This window comes from Apus apus, chromosome 19 (genome assembly GCF_020740795.1).
Source record: "Apus apus isolate bApuApu2 chromosome 19, bApuApu2.pri.cur, whole genome shotgun sequence".
In the NCBI taxonomy this organism is placed as follows: Eukaryota; Metazoa; Chordata; class Aves; order Apodiformes; family Apodidae; genus Apus; species Apus apus.
Genome location: NC_067300.1, coordinates 3,834,128 through 3,859,030, shown reverse-complemented (window position 1 = coordinate 3,859,030; position 24,903 = coordinate 3,834,128). Strand labels below are relative to the sequence as shown.

The window sequence follows — 24,903 nt, the reverse complement described above, 5'->3', positions numbered from 1 at the left end:
CCAAGCTCCAGGGGCAAAACCTCCCATAGCTGGTGTCTGTCTCCCAGCATCAGACACCAGTGGCAGCAAAAGAGTCAGGGCAGCCCCTGCTCAGCAGGAGAAGGGACATGCAGCAGAGCTGCAGCCTTGGCTGGTTGCCCAAAGGCCTGTGTTGGAAATCCGGGTTAATTAAGATTTTTCTCACTGATGCGAATAAGCTTTATTGGTTTTACCACTCAGCCGTGCCCCTCAAAGCTCCTGTCCCTGGGTATGGGTGTTTTGTGATGCTGGATGTTCACTGTGATAGGGGGGGTCTGAAGAGGGTCGAACTGGTGGTGGGTTGTGGTGTGGTGTGAGCCTGTAAACCCCTCGTGTATGCAAGTCCTAAGCACTGCTGCATTGCAACCACCACACATTGCTGCTGCTTTCAGGAGAAAAAGGAGCTGGCAGAGCCTCTTTCTGCCCCTCCATTGAGACATCCCCCCTGAGGACACTGCACAGCCAGGTCAGGGTATGGATGGAGTGGGAGCCACGTGCTGGGCTCCTGGTGTCCCTTCAGCTCCTGCCAGCCACCTTTCATTGTGGTGATTAAGGATTTCAGAGGGCAGAAGGCACTGCTCATTTTCTCTTCTTCTGCCAAGAAGTGGGGAAATTGTGCTTCTGCCTAGAATAAAGGATTTTTTAAAAACAGTAAAATATTTTAATGGCAATTTAAAGGGCCACTGTCAACCCCCAGAGGCCTCTTTGCTTTAAACTCTGCAAGGATTGAGGGACTTCTGCCAGTTAGAGACTGTACTGCTATTTAAGCATCCATCAGTCCTTCGTGGGCGTGGAGGCTGAGGTGAGATGGGCTCCTCCAGCATCCTGTTCTGGGGAGAGATACTGGGTAAACCAGGGGCCAGCCCTGCTCCTTACTGTGGTGGTTGGTGCTGGCCACCACACAGACACAGGCTGCTGGCCATCATGAGAAGCGGATGGAACAGATGGGCCAAAGTGGGTGCTGAGGGAGGGAAGCCAGATCCTTGTCATGCAGTGTGGTCCTGAGTACCCCCCGAGTGCTGGATGCCCCCCATGCTTCTTGTCTCTGCTGGGTTGGCTTTGAAGCAAATACCTAAAGTTCACTGTACTTCACCAGGCAGGTGTCCTTGGGGAGAGCAGCTTCTACATGCAGAGGTTCCCTTTGTAAATACATTGTAATACATTTGTAAAATACATTCCTGGGGGTAAAAAGCATCTTCGTATGTTTAGATCATCGCCATGGGGTCTTGATTGTTGATGAGAAACCAGCAAAATCATGAGTGTTCAAAGTCCCCAGTTGCTTCTGTTGAGCACCTGGGCCAGGAGCAGTGGACACCAGCCAAATCCAGCAGCTCTGCCAAGGAGCTCCCAGCTCCCCCTGCTGCCGTGCATCCCAGCTGACAGGACTGATTTTTCTCCTCTCTGTTGCTTCCAGGTGGGATTGGGTTTGGACGTGCCAAAGGGAATTCTGGCTCGGAGGCAGATGATGAAACCCAGCTGACCTTCTACACTGAGCAGTATCGGAGCCGGAGACGAAGCAAAGGTACCCAATGCCATAGGCACTGGTGGGATGCACGTGGGTCTAAGAGGGGGAGAAAAAGATTGAGCATCTTGACTGTTTCTGTGGATAATGTTTTCTGATGCTGTATGAGTCTAGGTGAGGACCACAACGCTAGTTGGTGGGGTAAGGACATGCTAGGATGTGCTGTTCATGTGATTCAGCACTGTGCAGGAGCCATAAATAGTATTTCCCAGGGACACTGCTGAGATTCTGAGTTTCTTTGATGCTTTCTAGTACCTACGATGTTACACGGGCCCTGGCACTTCCCTAAGGCTGCACCAGAGTGTGGTGACTGTGTCTATCATCATCTTGACACCAGTGCAGCTTTCAGGGATGGTCACCTTGGTAATCCCTTGCTCCAGACTCCTGCTTTCTGCCTTTTGTTACTTATGCAAAGCATCCATCAGGTGGAAATTTCCCAGGCTTCCTCTCAGCACAAAATCAATTAAAAGGAACAAATTCAAAATTAGGGCTGGGGCAGGGATTTGTAGCCTGGACTCCCTTCAGGCTATTTTTGTGAGTTAAAGGAGCTGAGAAATGGACATAATCCACAGTCTGAAATCAATGTCCACCTTTCCTCTGGTCACATCACACCAGATCATTTTTGTTCAGGACCCTCTCACTAAGCTCTTTGGCAGAGGACAGGACGAGCTTTGCTGCTGCATTTGAAAAATCACTGTCAGGAAATAACTATGTTGGGAAGCAATTTCCAAATTTCTCATTAGGTCTGCTCCCTCCATTTGTTTTCCTATGAAGCCTCAGCAGAGCACAGCACACCAGATAGATGCCTTCACCCACCACAGCCCCGTTTGTCTCAAAGATTCAGCATTTTGATAAATGCTCACAATGTGTTTGTTTGAATGTGAAATTACCTCAACACCTTTGATCAGCTTGAGGATTGCACGTGGGAATAAACAAAGACATGCACAGGGATCTATTGCATTTGTTCCTGCTGAAAGGCTGGGCATTCAGGTTTTTGTTTCTTTTCCACATGTTTCAGAACCACAAGTAGTTCTTACTGGGTTTCTAATGAGCTTTTGATGAAAAGCAGGGAGAGAATGAATGAGTTAAAGTTACCCGTTGCAATACAAACATAGCTGTGTTAAGGGGAAAATGATTTGCAAGAGAAGGTAGAAATTAGTTGTATTGCAAAGAGGGATGAAAGAAATGGTCCCAAAAAGGTGCTGGTGCAGGGGGAATATTTCCTAAGTGCTGAAATAGTTTTTTCAATTGATTAATTTGAAATACTGGACTGGGTGTGAAAGTCATTTTGAAAAGTCATCGAAGTTTGGAATTTTTTTCAGCTACCACAAGAAAAGGGGAGATGGTGTGTGAACAAGGTGTGGAGATCTGTGTTTTAATGAGAAGCAGATAAATCTTTGCTTTTCTGCTGCCTTGATGCCATTTCCCATGAGGTCAAATGCTGTCAGTCTCTCAAAGCAAGCTCGTGCTGTATGCTGGCTACAAAGATATTGACGTATATGTTGGTTTTGGGTTGTTTGTTTAAGCTTTCTGGTAGAGCAAATATAAAGGAAGAGATACATGGGAAGAATTCCTTTCTTTCCTTTGAATAAGCTGTTGTTCACCTGGGTAGCTTTGATGTCTGTGTTTGAAGGGAATTCAAGAGGAAGAGCCTCCTCGTATGGTTGTTCAGAGTTGGCTGTTAGATTTATGTTAGTGTTTGAGTGATGCTGCAAGACCCTGGTGTGTTCATGTTCATGGTGAGTAGCTGAGGGAATTGTCTTGCATCAAGTCCCCATTGTACTTCCCCTCCTGTCTAGCTAAATTTTGCCGTTGCTTCATCCCTGAAAGGAAATTTCCATTATCTGTTCATTGACTCTTGTCTCCCCTGTGAAAGAAAAGCAATAGCTTAGTGGGAAGTCACAATACCAAACTCATAATTATGAGTTCAACAAAGATCCATAATTGGACGAGATCATAACTCTAATAGAGAGGGATACGTAGTCAGATACAGTTAATTCTTACAATGATGTGTCTGTATTGATTTCACCAGGATTGTGTGTCTTTGCAGGTGCTGTGAGATAGTTATCTGGTCCAAGGAGAGATTCCTCAGGGTTTCTCTCCTCGGATCAGGTTTTGTAGGATTGAATCTAATTACTGGATCTGTCAAGGCATTGATCCCAGCTGATGTGATAGGAAGTTTCCACTTAGGTGACATGTAGGTTTGGTTTTACTTCAAGTTTTGTAGAAGCTGGCTGGTTAAGTGGTTGTGGAATTTGTCTCCTGTAGAAGAAAGATTGCAGGTTTTTGTAGTGCCTTGGCAAGGTTTATTAGAGGGTTGTTCCCATAGGTAAATATTGAGCAAGAAAGAGGTTGTTCTTTTAGCTCAGGAGCAGCAGACATGTTGATAACTAGATTTCAGTGCTGAGAAGTAAATCTGATCAGTCTGAGCACAGAGGCAGGGATGGCTGAGGCATCACCTTCTGTGGTCCCAGGACACTCTACCACCATCTTCCTGACTTCTAGGTCTGTTGTATCCCCTTATGCTTATGTTCCCCTGTCTTTGGACACTCTCCAGAGAAGTGAGAGGAGGGAAGAGTGTGAGAAATAATGGAGAAGGGACTTTCCCATGGAGTCTTGGTCTTTGCCTGCTGTTGGGCTGAGTCTCATTGTTGGGATTTGATATGGGAGAGGTAATGTTGGTCCCCGGTGTCCTGGGAAGCTGGGTGATGCTGGGAAGTACTCAAGTGTTCGTACCCGTCTTAAGAGAGGCATCATCCCCTTTCTCCATCACAGCCTTGTGCCCACGCCAGCTCTCTGTCCTCTGCTTCTTTTGGGTGGATCAGTGTGACCTCTGCTCTGGACAGCAGCACTGACTGTAGGGTCAAAGTGCAGTCCCAAGGGAGTGGGGATTTGCATTTGATGTCCTGCTTTTCCAAGTGAAACAAGTCCTGAGAAAGTCTGTCAGGCTGCATGGAGCTCTACACTGAGTGGCTGGAGGGAACCTCAGCTGGGCCAGTGGTGGCTGGTTTGCTCCTTCCTGCTGACTCTACTGACTCCATGAGATTTTCCAGAAATTAGATTTTATTGCAACCTGTTTACAACACATTTGCATGTGCCAGGGCTCTGTTTGCCCAGGGGCATGGCTACCCCCTTTCCTGCTCCCTGGGTAAGCTGGGAAGCATGGGAAGCTCCTTACATGCCAGCTGTGGCATGTTGATGACTCTTGTCTCCAGGACTGTCAGTCATCACACCTTTCACCAGTGTTGAAGCCCCTGCCAGAGTGATCTGCCAGTGCTGTAGGGATGCTAAGCCACAGCCCCAGCTGCCCATCATGTGCAATGCCAAGCTTGGATTCTATACTCAGTTTCTCTCTTCTCCTGAGCAGCATGAGATGTGTTCAGTCAGGTCCCCCTCTGAGTTCAGGAGGAAAATATTTGTGGAAAAAAAATACCCCAAACAAACCAAGGAGGCAGAACCACTTGCACAGTGCTTGGCTGCTGCTCCATCCTCATTAGGTAGTGCTTGCCTCCTGCCCAGCAAAATGTATTCTACTCTGGGTCTGAATCTGCAACCTTAAGCTCCCCAGGTCACATGTGGTGTCTGCCTGGCAGCTGTTCAAACTGTGAGAAAGGTTGGTGGCAGGGAGGAGAAAAAAAGCAGCACTGCTAACTCCAAGGCCATCCCAGTCTCCCTGCAGCAGTGGGCTGGCCACTGTGCAGCTCACCAAGGACTTGGGGAGTTTAACAGGACCTGCCCTGGCTTGCTGGTGGGGAGGGAGGAGGCATGATGAGCATCCTGCACCTCTGTCTGCTTCCTCAGGCCTTGGAACTGCTGCTTTGTAACACAGAAATGTTCCTGCTCTTTTAATGGCCCTTCTAGGAGACGGTTTCTAAGGTTAAGTGAAGAATAAATCGGCATCACAGCTGGTCTGCAGCTGCTTGGGTGAGGGAAAACTGAGGTGGGGAAAGTGGTGGTGGTGCCTGTGAGGCACTGAGCATCTCAGACATCCAGAGAGCTTCTGCCCCCTTGTGCAGCCCAGCCATTGTCTAGGCCCCTGGGACCTGCTGGAGCCCCCATGGCTGCTGGCAAGCCCCTGGGGCTGGGACTGTTTTAGCTCTCCTGCCCAGCACAAGGGTCAGGTACAGGGAGTTGGTGGAAATCTGGACACAAAGTGAGGCACTGGATACAAGCACAAAGGGATGCTGTGGATACCGTGATGGTTGAGGTGTGCTGGAGGGGCCCAGCACAGTGATCCACCTGGGATCCCTCATCTAACATCCTCAGATGGTTGCTGCTCTTCAAGTAGGCTCTGGTGTCTGTGTTAGCCCAAGCCAGACCCCTCGAGCCTGCTCCTCCACGCTATGGTCTGATACCACTTCACCCCTCAGCATCATCTCTGTTGCAGCTTGTTAGAAGAGGAGGGGGCAGTATCCCACCCCCTTTTCATGAGTAGCTTCCATTCAGGTGGTACCTTCCCATCCCAGCAACCTGGTCCCATCCCAGGAGAGATCCCTGACACCCCAGGGAAGGGAGGACGTGGTTTTGGGGTACTCCTTAGCTGACATCTCCATGAATAAGGCACCTGGATGTTTCCATAGAATGCGGTGATGGTTTAGATGAATTAGCTGGGTCCAATTATGTACCTTGGATTGGTGTCAGCCACGCGTGTGTGCGCCTCGCTGGCTGGTGGAGTCTTCAGAGAGCTGTTAGAGAAATGAGAAGCTGAGCTTTGATCTGCCTCTGTATTTGGTGTTTAAAACAAGGCCTTTTATAAGGGAATATTAGGTATTCGGTGTCTGTTACATATGAGGAAGCTCCGCTTTGATCCTCTCCTGTCTCCGGAGGCAACAGACACTTATTATTTCATGGGGAACTAAACGAAATGCAGAATGAAATTTGGGTACAGCTCTCTGTGCCGTGCTGGTGCCCCTGGCCCTGCCGGAGGGAGCAAACACCACAGGCAGCACCTTGACCCGTCCTCTGGGAGTCTGCACTGGGTTTGGCTCATCATGCCAACAGCCTCCAGACTCGGGGAGATGCTGTCAGGAGTCAAATGGGAGACAAAAGGCAATAAAGCAAACATGGGTTTGGTTGCTTACTCTAGTGGAAAGCAGTAATGTGTCTGTCTGTAGCTCATGCTGTCTCTCTGTGCTCACAGGACCTTCACCAGGCAGGGTACACAGAGCCACTTGTTGCAGATGGGTCTGTGCTGATCTCTGGTGCACACCCAGCTAGTTCATGACACATGGAACTCTCTGCAAGGCCAGAAAAGAGCACCCTAGAGGGGACAACCAAGGTCCCATGTGGCCAGGACATCCCCAAACCTCTGGGGATGAGATAACTTTATGGTACAAGTCTCAGCTTTGCCTCCTGCAGCACAGGAGTCCATCTGTGCCCGAGGCTGCATCCCTGCAGCACAGCCAATGGCCATGCCCTGGAGTGGTGTTGCCAATGGGGGACATGAGTAATGTCCAGCCTTTCTTAGCTCTCAGAATCTCCATCTTGGATGCTGTTTCTCCAGCAAGCAAACAAATGTGGTGCTTTTGCATGATGGCTTATTTTGCTCGCAGAGTAAGTAGGCGCTGCATCAGCAAATGAAACCCACCCAGAGCCTCTCTCCATCCTCATCACACATTGTCTGGCTGGGGAAGCTGGACTGGAGCTGCTCCAGCAGCCTCTTTGCTCCTGTGAGTGACTGTAGGTGTGGGGTTGCACACACCCCCTGCCTGTGCCTGGGCACATGTGGAGGGTACTGAGGTTTTGGAGGAGAGGGGGAAGCTGGTTGCAAAGTGTGGTCCGGGGCACTGAGGGGTCTGCAAGTTAAAGCAGCGGTGGTGCCACAGCAGCCACAGGCTCTTTCACTTCCCCGGCCTGCGCCAGAGATAACAGCTTTTACATCTGTTCCTGGAGGCAATGTGGGTCTTTCTCTTTATTTATTTATTTTTTGATTGTATCTGATACAGCCTCAGCGAGTAATTGAGTGTTTGAGAGTGAAAAATTATCTCTCCAGCTTGGCCCTTATCTTGACAGCAAAGCAGCACTTTTAATTTAATTTTGTTCAGAGCATGTGGGTAACAAATTTCACTAATCGCTCTGCTGTCGCCCTCCGCATGGTAACGAGTCTCTTGTTTCCCAGGAAGCGGAACATAAACACGAGGCTGGATGCGGGCGGGAGGAGGGTGAGGGTTAGTGGTGGCTGGGAAATGAAGATGTGTTTTGGATCTGATGCTCAGCACGCTCGTGCTGCCATGGATTTGTCTCCTGACACGAGCAGGGGGAAGAGTGGGAGGAGGCAGAGGGTGGTAGATGTCAGGCTGCTCTGGTGAAGCTCGTCCTTGGGTATGAGGGAAACTGAGGCATGGAGGGGATGTGCCCCAACCTTGGGGAGTTAGTTTTACTCACACTCTGCTGGGCTATTTTGCATCTATTCCAAAAGGAACAGAGGGAGGGGGAAAGATGTTTTGTTTTTGTAATGCATCTGGCTTTGACAATCCCAGCCCAGATCCCAGGCAGCAGTGCAGCTCTGCATGTGGAGTGGCAATGGGAGAGCAGGCAGGGCCTGGCAGAGCTCCAAGGGCAATGGGCAGCTCTCTGGGTGCTGGGGCATCTCCTGCTGGGTCTGCAGCCCTCCCTGGCAGCCTGCCCTCCATCATCTCTCCCTCCCAGTCACCAAAATCAATTCAGCCATCTGAGCAGCCTTTTGGTTGCTGAGCACAATCCTCCCTGGGCTGTGACTCAACACAAGCTATTTCATAGATAATGATTACTTTTTTCCTTCTTATTTTTCCTGTAGGAATAATGTTTTGGTTACACTGTATTGAAAATTGCTTTCCCTCCTCCTTAAAATGAAGCCTTCCACTCAGATGTGCCTTTGTGTTTGTATATTGTAAAATTGGCACTCATTTGGAGCTTAAAACAAAAAAAAAAAAGGATCAGGACTTCATTCCAGAAGTGTTTCCATTGATTCACATGAAAGAAAATTCCAGTGCAGTCAATCTCTGCCTTTAAATATGTAACTCTTTCTTTAACATGATTTAATCTCAACCCATTCAGCACCCAGAACATGAAAACCAGACTGACTTCATTGATTTTGAATGTCCATGCCCAGAGAAATGCAAAAAATATAAGAAAGCCAGGAGAGCAAATTGGGTTTGTACAAATTCTTCCCTCTTTGCTGTGCTGGGGAGGTCTGAAACATGCAGGCAGGAGAACCTGCCTATGGTGACAGGGCTGCTGGTGATGGAGCTGGTGGGTCAGCCCACCATGTCCACCTGTGTCACTTTGGTCTTGTCTGTTTCCCCCCTCCCCTATACTGCCCCTTCCTTGCCTAACCTTCAGGACTTCTTTCCCTCTGTTTTCCCCCTTCCTCCTCCTCCCCTTCATGAAATTTGCTGGTGATGTCTCCCTGTGAGCTGCAGGTGTGGTGGTTTAAAGCTAAGGGGAACTCCATGGGCAACTGCTCGGATAGGATGTAAATACATTTATTCAGTACATGAGGCATTAAAACTCCAGGAACACATACAAAGCCAAGGATCAGGCTGCTGGAGGAGCATGAGAGCTCACCAGGGCAAGTGATGTGTGCCAGAGCTCAGCCACCAAATCCTTGACTTTCCCCGGGGTCTGGCAACCCACACCTGACACCCCAGAGACCCTAGGGCTGCCCACTCTGCACCCCCCCATGCTGTATGGGAGGACTCCTCGGCTAATTGCTAGTGGATAATTCATAAATGTTAATAGTATTAATCAGATTCAGGGTGTGCTTAGCAAGATCAAATCCTCTATAAATCCAGAAGGGTCTGATCTCACCCGGCTGCTGCACAATGCTGCTGTCTTTCCTCCTTGCTTTCCCCATCCTTTCTTCTGTGCACCCTCTCTGCCTCACCTCTGGGAGGTGAGAGGGGTCTCCCTTGGCATGGAGGGGAAGAAAACCACGACTTTAGGGCTGATCCCAATCCTGCCGGCATTCCTCTGGGAATGAGGCTGGAGACATCCCCCAGCCCTGGCCCACATGCAGACCATAGATGTGGGTTCCATCACTTGGGATTTGTCCAGGGCAGAGATGGAGAAGGTTCCTGCTGGAGGAGAAGCTGAGGCTGAGCGTTGTAGGGAGGGTTTGCAATGAAACGCCTGCTTCTGCTCTCATGCTTCCTGGGGGCTTCATTGCATCAGCACCCATCCCCTTCTGGGGTAAGTGGCTCTGGGGCAGAGTGGTCCACAAATGCTTGTTGGGGTCCATAGTATGGGAGAGCTGTGTCTGTCTAAAGGGAGGTTGTCTCATCACATCCCCTCCTGTGCTACCTTGTGTCTGGATTGCTGGAGAAAGAAGGACCATGCTGAAGTGGAAGGGGTGGAGGGGCAGATGGGCAGTGCTGCTCCCTGGTGCAGGGGTGCTCCATGGCAAAAGCCATCTGCCAGGGCTGCTGCTCATCTTAATTGGCATTTGATTTGGTTCTACATGATCTCCCACTTGTAAAACACCTTGTGATGTTTCTGTGTGTGAGGGTGCCCTGGAAACGCAGTTGTACCGTATTAATGAGCCTCTGCTGGAACATAAAGAAGGATCATTAGGGGCATCCAACTCCTCTGACATGCTGGCAGCAGTGTCGGGAGCAGTGCGGGGATGCGGGATGGGCTGCTCCCCGGGATGCGGGATGGGCTGCTCCCCGGGCTGCGGGATGGGCTGCTCCCCGGGCTGCGGGATGGGCTGCTCCCCGGGATGCGGGATGGGCTGCTCCCCGGGATGCGGGATGGGCTGCTCCCCGGGATGCGGGATGGGCTGCTCCCCGGGATGCGGGATGGGCTGCTCCCCGGGATGCGGGATGGGCTGCTCCCCGGGATGCGGGATGGGCTGCTCCCCGGGATGCGGGATGAGCCGCTCACCCCGTGCCGGGCTCTTCCGCATGCAGCGTGACACCGCGGCAGCTGCGCCCAGCGTTGCTAAGCACTTCAGGCACTCGCTGTTCTCCCTTTCCCCATCCCCGTCTTCCTCAGGCAGTATAAATACATTTTAATATCTGAGTAGCTATGAAACAGTTTGTATGATGCTATTATCTGCGGGGGGGGGGGGTGGGGAAATTGCAAAGCACTTGGTGTTTCACACCCACATATGGCTAACACCATGGGCTGTGTGCTGATAGAGATGGGGTAATTAAAGTTTATTTTTTTTTATAGACTAATCTCCCAAGCATGTATTTATGAGCCTGATTTAGAAACATCGTATTACCAAGAGCATGGGATATTTGTGTTGCTTGTAAATCCATGCGTGTTCTGAACAGATCTTTTTTCCCTCCCCCCGTCTTAAATTTAGGCAGCACTGCCAACGTTCAAGAGAAACGAGCACAGAGTTTTGTTGGGTCTTTTCTCCCTGTGTTCTTTAGGTGGGCAAAGCAGCAAGGGGTTAACAGCTCGAGAAAATGGTGTTTCAAAGGAGACACGGTGCATTTGGAGGGGCTGTTTGCAGACTGTTTATCCCAGTGGCTTTGAAGTTATTGTCATCTTGCAGCAGGTGCAAAATCTTCAGGGGAACGTGGTTCTTTGGAAGCTGTTTTGGAACTATCTGCAGAGGGACCTGCATGTTATTCAAGAGGCAGGAGCTGGACTAATTGACACTGGTGTTAAAGAGGAAAAAAATCCCGAGTGGGAGAGGTGGAGGAGGCCAGAGCCCATCTGACCACTGTCCTGGCTGCTCTTCTTGTCTTCTAGTCTAATTAAGCTGTTGTCAAGCAGATTGTTAACATGAAGCATCTCAAGTACCATTCTGCCCTACAATAGGTTTGTCTTTCTGCTTCTGTCTCCTTTGCTTTTGCAAGCAGGGTAAGAGGTTATTACTCCTCATTGTGGAAAGAATAATTTCCTCTTATTCTTCATCCTTATTGTGTGTCCTGTCTGCTGCTCTGCCTGCTCCTCAGGCCATCATTTTCCCCCTAAATAACCCAGCTGAGTTCTTGGGCACCCACGCCCTCTGTTGCCACCATCCGAAACACAATAGAAACAGGTTTAATTAAAAATATAGTGAGGTCATCTCAATATACAAAGGATTTATTAGGGCAGAGGAATCTGGAGAGAGAGTCTGATCTGAACCATGCCTGATCACCAACTTCCTCTTGGGTCTTTCGGGCCCCACAAGATCCAAACAAAGACTTACTGAGGCTCTTAGGGCTCCTGAGTTCCATCAGGCGTCCATGAAGGTCTTCCATTGCCCCTCAGACTTTCCCCTCTTGGTCAAGGAGGTTGAGAACAGCTTGTTCAGTAGACTTGGGTTTGCAGATCTTCACTCCCTAGAATCCTGGAGATGACAAGGAGAGAAGGGAAGGCACAGGCTTCACACAGGCTGAGCTCCCATGTCCAGTGTCTGGAGGTGTTTTTATTTATGTGGCTCTGCCTGAGTTATGGAGATGGGTTAGGATACCCCTGGGGCAAGAAAGGAATTGGTCATGTTCTCACCTCTTGAACAGGAGAAAGAAACCCCGGTAGGTTTATTGAGGTTGATTTGGTTAGCAGTGGCTTGCTAAAAATGGCTTGAAGGTTGTGGCCTGTCTTGAAGCTGTTTACCTCCAGGCAGATGTTCAAACACACAGCACAGGAGTGCTTCTGCTGGAGCACCAGTGGTCTGGAGAGCAGCTGATGGGGTGGAGAATAGGAACCATGTCCCTCTCTTTAAAGAGCAAGGGAAGGATCCGCTTTTCCAGCAGCCTCCTCTCAAACCTGGCAGCAAACTGGCCATGAGCAATAAAGAGCTGAGCTGGAAATCCAGTTTCTACTCAAGCAGAAGGCCTGCTGTTTTGGTTCGGTTGGTCAAAGCCAACATCAGGCAGTTCTAGAGGTCAATAATTAGCACTGTGATGGAAACAAGTGAGGAGCAGGAGGGAGAGGAGTGGGGAAGGCAATTATAGGAAACTTGTAGCACATTGTCCCTTTCCTTGGGCAGCCAAGCTCAAACTCATTGAGCTATATTGGGCTTTTTGCTGTTTCAAGCTCCGGTGCCCCTCTCCTCTCAGTCAGGGGAAAGAACAAACTGTGGAGTGATGGGAATGGAAGCTCTTGGATCCTAGTTCCTTCAGCTCCACAGTGGCTGCAAGATGGTGAAAGCTGCTGCCATACCTGGGATTCAGGCTCTTTGTGAACAGAGGATAATACTTATCTGACTCAGAAGGGATTTGTGATTTAATGTTTGCAAAGCACTTTAAGACCCTGGATTGAAAGGTGATTTATAATGGTAAAATCTAGTGTTCTCTGGTCTATTGTATACTTGGCTGTGTCCAATTATCCTGATGGAGCCTTTTTTCCTTCTTTCTTCCTTTTTCTTTTCCCTCTTTTTTTTCTTCTTGCATGAGTGTAGTAACTGCAAGCAGAGGCAGGGTTTGTGGCAGGCACAGCATGGCCAGCCAGAGGATGAATTTGCCTCCCAAGGAGGTGCTAAATTATGCTGATGATATGAATAAAGATTGGGAAGGAAAAAAAGGAGGTTACAAGGTGAGGAGCACAGGAGATTGGCACTAAAGCTGTGAAATAGGGGTGGGGAGGCTGGTTTAGGTGATGCATGTGTAAGGAAAGTAAAAATGCTTCATAAATAATCCATTTGCTTCCTCCTGTTGGTCAGGGTGGGGGGAGGTATTTTCCAGCAGATTTCCTTTTTCTTGTCCTGCAAATGCTGATTGGAGCATCCACGGTGCAAGCCCCATCCTGCTTTGGTGGGGCATGGATTTTCCTGCCTGGAAAATGTGTGTCAGGCCATGGGCTCAGCACAAGATCCCTGCCCTGGCACCAGCATCTCTAACAGCAGCTGTGGTCAGATTAGAGTGTGCAAGTACTAACTTGTTGGATGTATTTCCCGTTCAATTTTCAAACTGATGATTTTTAAATCTCATCTTTCTGATGAGATGATGAGGGCTGGGGAGTGAGGGCAGAGAGCCTGGACTGGCTTCCAAGAATAAATAAGTGTCCTCACCTGAATCCTGAGCAGGTTGGCTGTGCCCAAAGCTCAGTCATCCCAGCCACCCTGCAATACACTGTGCTGGTGCTGGGGTTAATTGCTTGGCAATGCCCATTCCTTGGCACTGCTGTACTAATCAGTTCTAATCAGAACCAGCTCCTCTGTGAAGTGCCTGTCATTAGGTTTGAACAAAGTGAACAACTGGTGTGAGGTGCTGGGGTTGGTGGCCACTGGAGACGTGTTGTAGTCAGAGCAGCAGTGGGTCTGGAGAGGCACCAGTGGTGCTCCAAGCTGTGGTCTCCAGAACTGCTCTCTTCTCAGGCACTGGGGACATCTTGAGATGGTACCATTGGGCAGAGGACAGTTCCTCCTGGTCATCTATGAAGGATGTCTCATCTGGACCCATGGGCACTCCTGGCCTGCACCCAGTCAGAGCATCTGAATCTCTTGGGGCAGTCAGGCCTCTCCCAGTGATTTTGTTGCTTAGCTTCACTCCCTTCCCAGCAGAGTTTGGGTGCTGCTCTGTCTCAGCCAACTCTAGTTGACAGTGAATCACCTTAACACCTCACAGCTCCATGAGGGTTTCCTGGTGGGCTTTTACTTGTCTCTAGACCTGTGGATGCTCAGGCTCCTTGTTGGCTTGTTGACTTCACCTAATGCTTAAAAAAAAGAAATCCAAATAAAACAGAACCAAGCCTGATTTGATAATAAATAATTAACACTCATTAGTGCTATAAAACATCTTCAGTGGTAGATTTCTCCTGGTGTTAAGGGAAAGCAAACTGCCACAGTGCAGGCAGCCCTCAGACTTGGCTTGATTATTTTTTTATTTGACAAGATTTGCCAAATAAACCAAAGCTGACCTGAAATGAAGGTGGTGGGGAAGCCTGGCAGGTGTGGTGAATAGCTCCAGGGATAAAAGGTTCCAGGGAGAGGGTCTGAACTGCTCTGAGCAGGTTTTCTGCCTCCTCTAGAAAAATATAGTCTCCAAGACAGATGTATCTCAGTGAAAGAAACAAAACAAATGTTATAAACTCAACCAAACAAGTTTTTTATGGGAATGACAGGGTTTGCAGACCTCAGGAGCTCATCCAGGGCTACTGATCTTTGTTTTCAGTGGCTGCCCTTCCCTGCGGTTGGGGCTCTCCTGCACCCACGGGGGAAGGGGAGCAGCTGAGCAAGGCCTGCTATAGCTGTGTCTTTTGGCCACCCACCCCTCTCTCTGTTTCCAGGTTCAATGAAGAGCCCAGTCAACAAGACAGCGTTGACCCTGATTGCAGTCAGCTCCTGTGTCCTGGCTGTGGTGTGTGGCTCCCAGCTCTCCTGCCCACTGACTGTCAAGGTGACACTTCATGTGCCCGAGCACTTCATCGCGGACGGTAAGACCCTCCAGGGACTCAGCCCCCACTGCCCCACTGGCTGTGTTAGGGACAGGGGGGTCCCACGGAGATTGCCCTGGCTGCATTCAGCTGCAGGGATCTTCCTTCTCAGAGGAGCAAAGCACATCTGTGAGCTCAAGGACAACATTTCTCAATCTTACCTAGTAGTAGTAGTAGTATAACTACTGCTACTACTAATCTTGTCTGATGGTCATTCCTGTTTTCCTCTGAGCTCTATGATGGGCCCTGGGAGCCTGCACAGACTGATGTCCTCCTGTCCAGAAGCAGCAAAGCTGCTCATCCCAGCCCCTTGCAGCAGTGTGGAGTGGAAAATGAGAGGGTTTAAGCAAAGGCAGAGATGCACTGAAAAATTAGACAAGGGATGCTACCATTATTTATTGCTTTCTCCAGCTGGGCTCTTTGTGCTTGTTGTGTTTCACTGACCTTTTCTTTGTAATGTGCAGTGAGTGTTGAGTGCAAGTTTTCAGTAACATGAAGGCAAATTTCATTTTCTTGCAGCAGACGGGACCCATTATTCAGTCAGTTCCAATCCCTCAGCTCTTGTGCTCGTCTCTCTGCTTGGGGCATGTAGAAGGGGCACCTTTTCTCTGCCATGAACTGCACAGAGTTGGAGGGTTGCTGGGGTGTCCTGGTGCAGCCAGCTCCTGTACACCCCCCCCACTTTTGGGGTCTGGAATGGAGGGCAGTTCTTGGGGGGATTAATATTTTGGGGAGAGATGGTTCAAGTGGTGCAGTGACATGGCAGCAGCAGAGAGTGATGGAGAGGGGCTTAAACCATCACCCCATGGCGGGGAGGGACTTGCCAGCACATTTGAAGAGGGATTTGGCCCTAAGAGTGGTTTCTTCTTGGCCTTAGTATGCATTTGTAGGATGCTACCTGTGCTGCAGCACTGACAGAACGTGTGCTCTCCTCAGCCCCACCACTGACCCTCAGTAGCCCCATTTCTATGGCAGCACCTGATGATGCTCGTGGGATGGGTGTTGGGTGCAGCCAGGGGGTTGATGCCCTGATGTTGGCATGTGAAGCTGCTTTTGTTCTGATCCCTGGGTCTGGAAATAGCAACCCAGTAACCCAGTTTCTGGGTACATAGGCTATCCCAGCACCCAAACCTTGGTTCTTAAAGGAAGGAGGAGGAGAAGGTCTACTTTTTGGTCTCAGGTTGGAGGCACTGAACATTAGTGGGGACGTGAAAATGGTGTAACTTGAAACAAGGGACTTGTCTACACCTTGATCTGTTTCTAAATGGCTTTAAGTATTGTCCAGGCTGGACATAAATATTCTGAAGACTTCACAGTTTGTTATTCTGAGTAGCTGGAGAACAACAATTCTTTTTGCACTTGGGAAATGAAGCTGCTGTGGTGTTACCTTCTGTCCCTTTGAGACAGGCACTGGCCAGCTCATCATTGAGTTCACAGCTGGTTTTGGCACTTGCTGAAGACCAGTCAAGAACTGGGTGATGGAGACAGGACCTCAGCATCCTGCTCCCAGGCTGTGGTTCTGGCCCAGAGAAAACAGCATCTCCTCAGAAAATAAAATAAAATACAATGTGATTGTAGAATTAAAGTGAAAAGCTGAGCCTGTGCTTGTCACCAGGGAAGAGGATGGCAAGAAAATTATGCAAATACAGAGAACACTCGAATGGAAATGACAATGAAATACCAATAAAACAGATTAATATCCTTGAAACTGGGGAAATGGGATGATCTCCAGTCTTGACTTAATGACTTTTCTAAAGAGAAAGTGGCAAAAGGACTGGTAAAAACGGTTTGGAGAAGAATTAAAATGAGCTTTGTAATGAAACTGTAAAATACAATTACAAACTGCAGAAACTTTAAAAGTATTTTTTATGAGAAACAGTTGAATTCTTCACAGAGAAGCAGCCCAGACATTTTGCAGTGACTATCACTTTTACTGAAACCTCCTTATTTTTTGTGATGGCAGCGTCCCTTGCCTGGGAACAGAAAAGCTCTTCAAATTGTCCCTTCTTTTTGAATAACAACAAATCCCAAGGCAGTACCCAACTGGCAGCAAAATATTATAAAACATTTAAAGACATCACAGAGCTGAGCCAGGTTGGGGAATTTTAATGACACCCAAGAAAACGTGGCTGGTTGTATTTGCAGAGGTTTGGTACCCAGAGTCTTGATGATGGGAAAATAGATTTTCTCCTCCCTGGTGATCTCCTGGGTGGATTGGAAACTGCTTTTTGCCTGGATGCAGAAAGAGGTTGGTGTAGACATTCCCACGTGAGCAAAGCTGATGGCTTTGGCCCAGCTGGGGCTGGGAGCTTTGATCAGGCTTAAACCAACCTCTCACGTGGCACCTGCACCGTGTCCCATGAATGTTGCCGTGTACTTCAACAGTCTGGTTCCTTAAGCTGTTCTCTTTTGTATTTTGCACTCTGATAAGGCAAGGATGGTGCATTCATAGGAGATGTTCCCATGTGTGATAAGATGTGCCCTCTCTTCCCTTTGTGAAAGCAGTATTTCAATAGATGCCAGTAGCCAAGGAAAATCTTAGAGCGGAGCAGCTACCAACACCTCTGCAGGAAAAGCCAAACAAAGACAGAGGCTGAAAGAAATCCCTTTCCTAGCAGATGAAAACTCGTCTTTGAAGGAAACTTTAAATAGATGCCAGCCAGCTCCAGCATGCCAGGAGCCAAAGCCAAGCTGGGAAAAGGAAGGGAGGGGAAAGCTCCACCAAATGTCTGTAGCCTCTCAGGAAAGCAGCTCTGCCCCTCTGCAGCCAGCAACGGCCTTAGAGAAAGAACCTCCCAAGCCCACTGGAGCTGCAGAATGGGAAAGGGGAAGGGAAGGACTGGGACCAGAAGCCAACTGGCAGCAAAGGCTGGGACAGCATACTCCAAGCAGCAATATTAATAACCAGCCTGTCTTTATTTCCCTTATTTCTCTCTCTCTGTTAATTTTCAACCTTTTGTTCATTTGATGTAGCTCCCCCCCTGGCTCCTCTCCCATCTGAGCAATTATTGCCTGGGTTATACAGCTGCTCTTCCTTCATTTCATGGGGTGGCCTCCTTCAGTTCAGGAGAGCCTGGCAGGAGCTCCCATGGCTTGTGGGGCAGGCTGGGGGCTCCTTCCTCCAGGCAATGGGTCAGTGCCTCTAAATCTGCTCTTAGGATGGGATGGTGGGAGCATCATCTCCCTTCTGCAACATGCTGAGCAGAAGGCCTGGTGCTGATTTCAGAGATGGCTCAGATTTATAGAAAGACTCATGTGGCTTTTATGAGGATATGAAAATGTGAAGCATTATTTAGAGCACCCTTTAGCAGTGTCAAAGGGGGGAAGAAAGGGAAGAGAGTCCTTCCATCTGAGCAATAAAAGCTTTTATGAATATGTGAGCCACTCAGCTCTACACATTCAATAGTTGGGTTGTTTGGTTGTTGTGTTTTTTTTCCTTCTTGTAAGTAATCATTCAAAAAGTAGAGATGCAGCAACAAGAGCAGCTTGCAGGGAAGGCAGGGCTGGAGAAAGATACCCTGGAGGACTCAGCCTGGAATATGTCCTTGCTGCACAACAGTTTGAAATATAGTATCAATTAAAGCTTCCCAGTTTTACAGCCTGCAAAGAGGTTATATACGGTGTGGGTGGATGTTTGTATCTGGATACTTTAGTGGGAGAGGTAGATGAGATCCTCAGGTGCACAGAAGGAAGCAAGAGGTACATTTAGCTTGGGACTTTGTAGGACTTTGTTTTATAAGTGGAAATAAAGCAAAGGGCATAAAGCAGGTTTCTATCACTTCAAAGACATTTTGGGGCATCCACAACCTCTATCCCTTCTCTTCTGAGCTGCGTGCCAGAGGAGATGTGGTAATTCTTCTGAAACCTGGCTGAGCTGCAGCTGGGCTGGGTGATGCAGGTGGGAGGAGAGGCACAGCGTGTGCTGCCCGGGCCCTGGGCTGTGCTCTGAGCCCCCACACTTCTGCTTCAGCCTCCTGCAAAGGTTGATGATTTCTCCCAAGGTGAACATTCACCTGCAGGTGACAGGAGGAGGAAAGCAAGCCCTGACCCTCCCAAGGCAAAGCCAGGAAAACATCAGAAGGTGGGATTGCCACACTTTGGGTTTGAGTGTCTGATGAGGTGGCAGTTGGAGGAAGTTTCTTTGTAGCTTCTTTTTTAAATTATTATTATTTTTTATTTATTTCTTCTCTTAAGCTTCATGCCTCTGCTTCTGCCCGTCTGATGTTCTGTGGTTTTCATACAGCTGATCAGGAATTGTTTCATCTGAAGATCATTTCTTACCTTCCCCCTATGACTGTTACCTCCAAGTCACTGGTGGAACTGGATGCTGCTATTTGCAGCTCGTGTTAATTTTCCCTGAAGGCTGCCAGAGCTCTGCAGATTGCAATTGTTGGACTCGCAACAACTTCTCATTTGGGTTTTAATTAAACGTGTTGCTTTAAACTGTTTACTTTTGACATCTCCTGCTCAATCTCCTTCAGCCCTCAGTGGTGACCAGGCATTAGTTTGTGTCCTCAGGTACTTGCCTGTGTGCTCAGCACGTGCTGCGCATGCGGCCGCAGAGAAATGAGCAGTGAGAGGTGGGGGAGAAGCTGCCTCCCTGTTCCTTTTTACAATGAGGAAAAGCTCATTTTTACATGTGAAGGTTCCCCAGGTTGATACCAGAAGGATGGAGAAAGGAATCTGATCTGAAAGGTATCAGCTTTCAGAGAGGTGCTGCCATTGGGGTGCCCCATCCTCCTCAGCTGGTCCCAGCCCCATCTGAAATCTGTAGAAGGAATTTGCTAGCTTGAAATCTCATTTTTCTTGTGCTGTTTTCTCCCCCTGGAGTCATTCTGCTGTGGTGGTGCCTATTTTGCTGTACAGAGACCAGGGTCATGTCTCCACAGAAGCAGCATTTCCCTATTGCAGACCTGGTGCCAGGTCTGGCTGACCCAGACCTCGTGTGTTTCTGCTAAGGTGGCCGAGTTTGGGGGCAGCTTTACAGATTGCATTTAATTCCATCAGCCCATAATTGCTGGGTCACCTCGTGTCTGCTCTGCAGCTCACCCCTGTTCCCTCGCCTGCTTAGCTGGCAGGAAAATGTGAGCAAATGGCTGCAGCGTTAGCAGACATGAACTCTAAATATTAACATCAATTTATAAACTGTATCAGTGTGGATCAAAGGGATTCCAAGACGACTTTATGGCGTGAACGTTCTTTGCATGGAGAACTAATAAGATTCTGGAGGCTGAAATACAGCATGTTTTTCTCGTGCCTTTGACAGGCTTGTGATCCTCTGCTCGACTCTTCCCAGCTCCCCAGCCCGCGTGGCTGCCACAGGGTGCCAGGCTGTGGGGCAGCTCAGTTTGCAAGGGAAGGCAAAGGCTTCCTCCTTTCTCCTTTGTGGGATTTACTGGAGCAAAGCATAGGGGATGGGTGTTACTATTGGATGGTTGGTTGGAGCTGGGAGTTGTTGCACCCTGAGAGAGGCAGGATGCACCCACCACTGGGGAGGTGGCATCTCCCAGTGCCTGCTGAGCTTCTACCAACATCATCTGCCTTCTAATTTGGGAAGGATGATGGGGGAAGACTGCAGTAAAGCACAGTGTCTTTGATGAACTAACCTGCTCCCTTCCACAGAAGGAGAGGTGCAAACATTGACTTCTGCACTTGCAGGATGAGACCCTGCCTGCTGGCAGTGTGGTGGTGGGTTGGTTCTGGGAAGCAGGCTTAGGCCACGCGTTTGATTTTAAACAAGAATTCATGGGGTTCTTACAGCAGCCATGATGTAACAATGCTGTGAGGAATTTTGGAGGTTGCATTGCCAGGAATGTGCTACTTCATAGAATCATGGAATAGTTTGGGTTGAAAGGGACCTTTACAGGTCATCTAGTCCAACCCCCCTGCCATAGGCAGGGACATCTTCAGCTAGATCAGGTTGCTCAGAGCCCTGTCCAACCAGAGCATGAATCTTTCTACCATCTCTCTAGGCACAAGTAGCATTGCTGATCTACAATCTCTCAGTGTGTGGGTGGTAGCTCGTTTCTGTCCTGTGGTGTATTAACTTTGCACGTGCTACATCTTGGTCGTGATTTCTGCCATCCACACACACTTTGTGTTTTTTTAAAGCTTATCATAACTCATCCAACATATACTGCATGATGTGATTAGATTTAGGCTGGATTTGCCTGAACCCTTGCCCACTATCTAGAGAGCATCACTGAGAAGGAGCCCCAGGCTGGAGTGTGGGAGTTGGGAGATACGGAGTGTTAAGGAGAAGCTTTTCTTTAGGAGTCTGTTTTCCAGCTCAGCCATTGCTGGCCCAGACACCTACTGAGAAATGAGATGTGTGTTACTAACACCTACACAATTATATTGTCTAATAATGCCGTGAGAGGTCTTGCTGCAGAGTGAGCTTGACCACAAGGTGGGGGTGGGAAGATGCCACCTCACTTGGGTTTGGGAAAAGTTTGCCAAGTCATCACCTGCTCTGTATAGTTACGTATGTGTGATGTATGTTGGAAGTTCAGCCCTGGTGAAATCAAGACTGACTGTCAAGAAAAGCCAAACAAAGAGGCTGTCAGAATCATCAAGAAAGTGCAATTTAACAATTAAAATGTAACCCTGCCCCTCCCCCAGGAAAGATGCTTCTAGTCTGAGCTGTAATTACATACAGATTTGTATCACTAATTTTCTTCTGCTTTGCCAGAGTGACAAAGCTCTGGTGGGATTGACAGTGTGTCTGAGGGATGGGGCTCTCTGGGGTTGATCAGCAGTGGCTGGGTTTGAGCAGCCCAAGGCCATGCAAGGAATTGATGTGCTGAAAAGACATCCAAGAGTCAAGCAGTACGTGCAGTATAAAGTGTGTGCACTTCAGCTATAGAAGAGCAAACAAAAAACTTGTCTAAAGGCTGTTGTTGCTTTAAAAACTTGCTACCGTAGCTTTCTGCTTAAGCGTTTCATTTTGTTCAAAGAGAAACCATCTGAGAAACAAGCTGAAGTGGATAGCTTGGATTTTCAACTGATGTAGTCATATCCCTGGATCCAAATTAGAGTGTAGAATGAAGATTTTTACTTTGATGAATTTAAATTCTTCCAAAATTACCTAGTTTTGCACTGGGCAGGATAGGGGTGGTAAAGCTGAGCACCTTGTCAGTCTCTGGGTGCAATCCTGCACCAAGCCTTCCTTGTTTTCTTAGGGCAGTGTGTGTGTGTGTGTCCTGGGCATCCAACTTCTGTCAGGTACTGCTGACTTTTCTGAACAAAATTTAAGATGTAGAAGCTTTCATTTCCTGGGATCAGGACAGGAGAGAGAGATGATCAGTGGAAAGAGCTGATAGGGAAGGAGTTGTCTCTTTGGGAAATGATCTTTTAAGTTAAACCAGGAAAAAAAAAAAAAAGAAAAAAAAAAAAAGGCTATGAAGAAATAAAATAGGGGTTTTCTTTGTACCTACAGAATGGAGCAAGAGGGATTATCCTTCTTCTAGTGTTTAAAAAAAGATCTGTAACAGGGTTATAATTGTATGATAGTACAGGGATGGATACATTAATAGAAACCTGTAGTATGACCTCCTGTGTCTTTCTAGCAGAAAATACTAATTTTAGATGAAAAGGAGTGTCATTGGCCAAGAAATAATGAATGGGCTAGAGAAGACAAAGATAGCTGAGAGCAAAAAATAGAAATTCTTAAAAAAAAAATTTTTTTATCTTTTCTGTTAAAAATAAAAAAAAAAAAAAAGAGAGAGAGAGAGAGAAAGGAAAAGCCAAACCCTTGTGGCTGCCTTTTGGGTGCTTTGTTCTTTTCCCTTGTTAGAAATCTCTTCTGAGCTGTTTTATCTTGTTGTGTTCAGGAAAATGATTTTTGAAATGTCAAAACTTCAAGCCTCTTTTGTCAAGGCTTAAGCAGTTCCACTGAACTTTGAAGGAGACCCCAGCATAAGAGACATGAACTTTTGCTGCTGCCTTCGCTGATCTGGCTTTGATCAGCACTGGAGAAGAAAGGGGGGAGAAAAACACATGCCTACAAAAAAAAAAACAAACAAATCGATGCCCAGAGTCCAGGTGGACTTCATGGAGGTGGGAGGTGGTTGTGTAGCTGCATCCTGGTGTTCTCCATGGCACTGTCATGCTGATCTACAGCATAGACTGGCTTGTAAAGCCAGTGGTGCTCCAGGAATGTGTCCTACAATGGGGGTTCCTGCAAGGAGGAGGTGGTGGTGGTTGGAGAGCTGCCATTCTGTTGTTGCATTCCCTTATTGGGTTGATGGTTGTTTACCCTGATGGCTGCTTTACCTTGGGACTTAAATGTCTACATTTAAGGGGAATTTTACCAAGCTTTTGAGTAGGAAGTTCAAAACATGTGTCTAGGAGGATACTTGGGAGGCAACAGGGTTCAAAGTAGGGGACAGCAGGGTGGGTGTCTTTGGAGAGTGTCTCTTCTGGGATCTTCCCACTGGTGTCCACAGGCAGGAACTGTAGGCTGGGGGTGGGTGTAGGGCAGTTCTGTGGGGTCTAGAGTTCTGGAGGCAGATTTTCAGAGGGTGATTGGAGAGAGGTCTATGCCCTGTAACAGAGGGGTTCCTGTTACACACACCCCCCCCCCCCTTCCATCCCCCTCCATTTCCTTCTGTTGAGAGACTCCTGGCTGGTAAAAACAACCCTGGCTGATATTCCTGGCAAGCTAAAGATGTTTGAAATGGCTCTTGCTTAGAGAATGTTTGTTCTGGGTGGTTGCTGAAAGGGTTTGATACTCAACCTGCCCTTGCCGAGCTTTTCAAGATGGCTTTGATAAGCACAGGCTGGTGATTTTTGAAAACTCTTTTCTCTGTGTGGATCCTTTGAAAAGAAAGAGAAAAATTGTGTGAAAAGGCTTTGAAATCTTCAGAATTTTAGCTTTCAAAATATTTGTAAGACACCTTTTTCCTGTTATTATTCTCTCAGACAAGCTATAAAGGGATCAAGGGTGGGATGTTTGTTTGTTTGTATTTTCAATGGGAGTGAAGGTGATAAGAGTGTCTGAGAACATCTCTCAAAATCTTACCCAGCTGAGCTGCAACACACTCAGCTTCAAAGATCTGAGACAATTCTGTGCTGGAAGTTGTCCACTCCTTCCTCCTAGTAAAAAAAGAAAGTGTTTACAATTAATTAAAGCCTTTCATTTCCCCAGGTTTTTTGAGTTTGTTGGGTTTTTTTTGTTTTTTTTTTTTGAACTGAAGTAGCAAAACCTCATTTTACACTGAACTTGAATTCAGGGATTTTTGGGTTCAAATATTTTCACATCTGTTTTTTTTAAAAACACTTGATGTTGAGGAGGATTTCTCAATCAGGCTTAGTAAACTCAAAATAAGGAGTTTATCTTGAAAATACCAGGACTTTTTAAATTTAAGTTACTATTGTGTTATAGTTAGAAAGGTCCTTCTATGTACAGAATGTGACAAAGCTTGATCCATTTGCACATGATTTCAAGCCTCCCAAATTTGTGATGTTACATGGACACCAAGCTTCTGCTGAAAAAGAAATTATAGGCCCCTGGCTGTGTATCAGCATTTTGATATTGATTTAGGAGGTACTTCCAAAAATAGAGCTTTGTTGGGGGTTTTGTACTCCAGCAGCAAGCAGGCCAGGTTTTCTGAAGGAAATGAAAATTTGGTAGCAGGGCCATGAAGGTGCTTCCTTCTCTTGAAGAGGTTATGAGGAGCTTCAGAGGTCACCTGTCCATCACCCACCTAACCATGAGGTCCCCTCTGCATAGCAGCTCCTGGGCCAGGATACTTTGCTAGATCGAGTCACCTTAGTCTTGATGGTTACTAATTCTATGACTATTTTATGTCTAATTTGCTTCAGTTACTTCCGGGCTGGCTGTATTTTAACTAGAAGTGGGGTTCATTAAGTAGGGATTTACTCAAGAGCTGGTGGTTTTCCTCTTCAGTCTTTGGGTGCAGAGGGATTTGACTGTAGCTGAGCCTCAAAACGTGCTTACATGCCTCCCAAGCCTCCTTCTTTAGCAGGGTACTACAAAAATAAGGAAAAAAGCAAGATTGACAGGTTACTACATAGACACCTACACACAAATAGTAAACACTTCCAGT

The 24,903-nt window shown here is 47.8% G+C and overlaps 1 protein-coding gene across 2 annotated transcripts in view; it reads left to right on the top strand.

Moving 5' to 3' along the window:
• The window catches only part of ASTN2 (astrotactin 2), a 332,514-nt gene that overhangs the window by 108,272 nt on the left and 199,339 nt on the right, over window positions 1-24,903 (top strand). Inside the window, exons 5-6 of one of the 2 annotated variants that reach the window (XM_051636914.1) lie at window positions 1,433-1,540; window positions 14,687-14,833. In XM_051636914.1, coding sequence (XP_051492874.1) covers window positions 1,433-1,540; window positions 14,687-14,833 — 255 coding nt within the window. The remainder of the gene's footprint in view (window positions 1-1,432; window positions 1,541-14,686; window positions 14,834-24,903) is intronic. The other variant, XM_051636915.1, reaches the window with a different exon arrangement.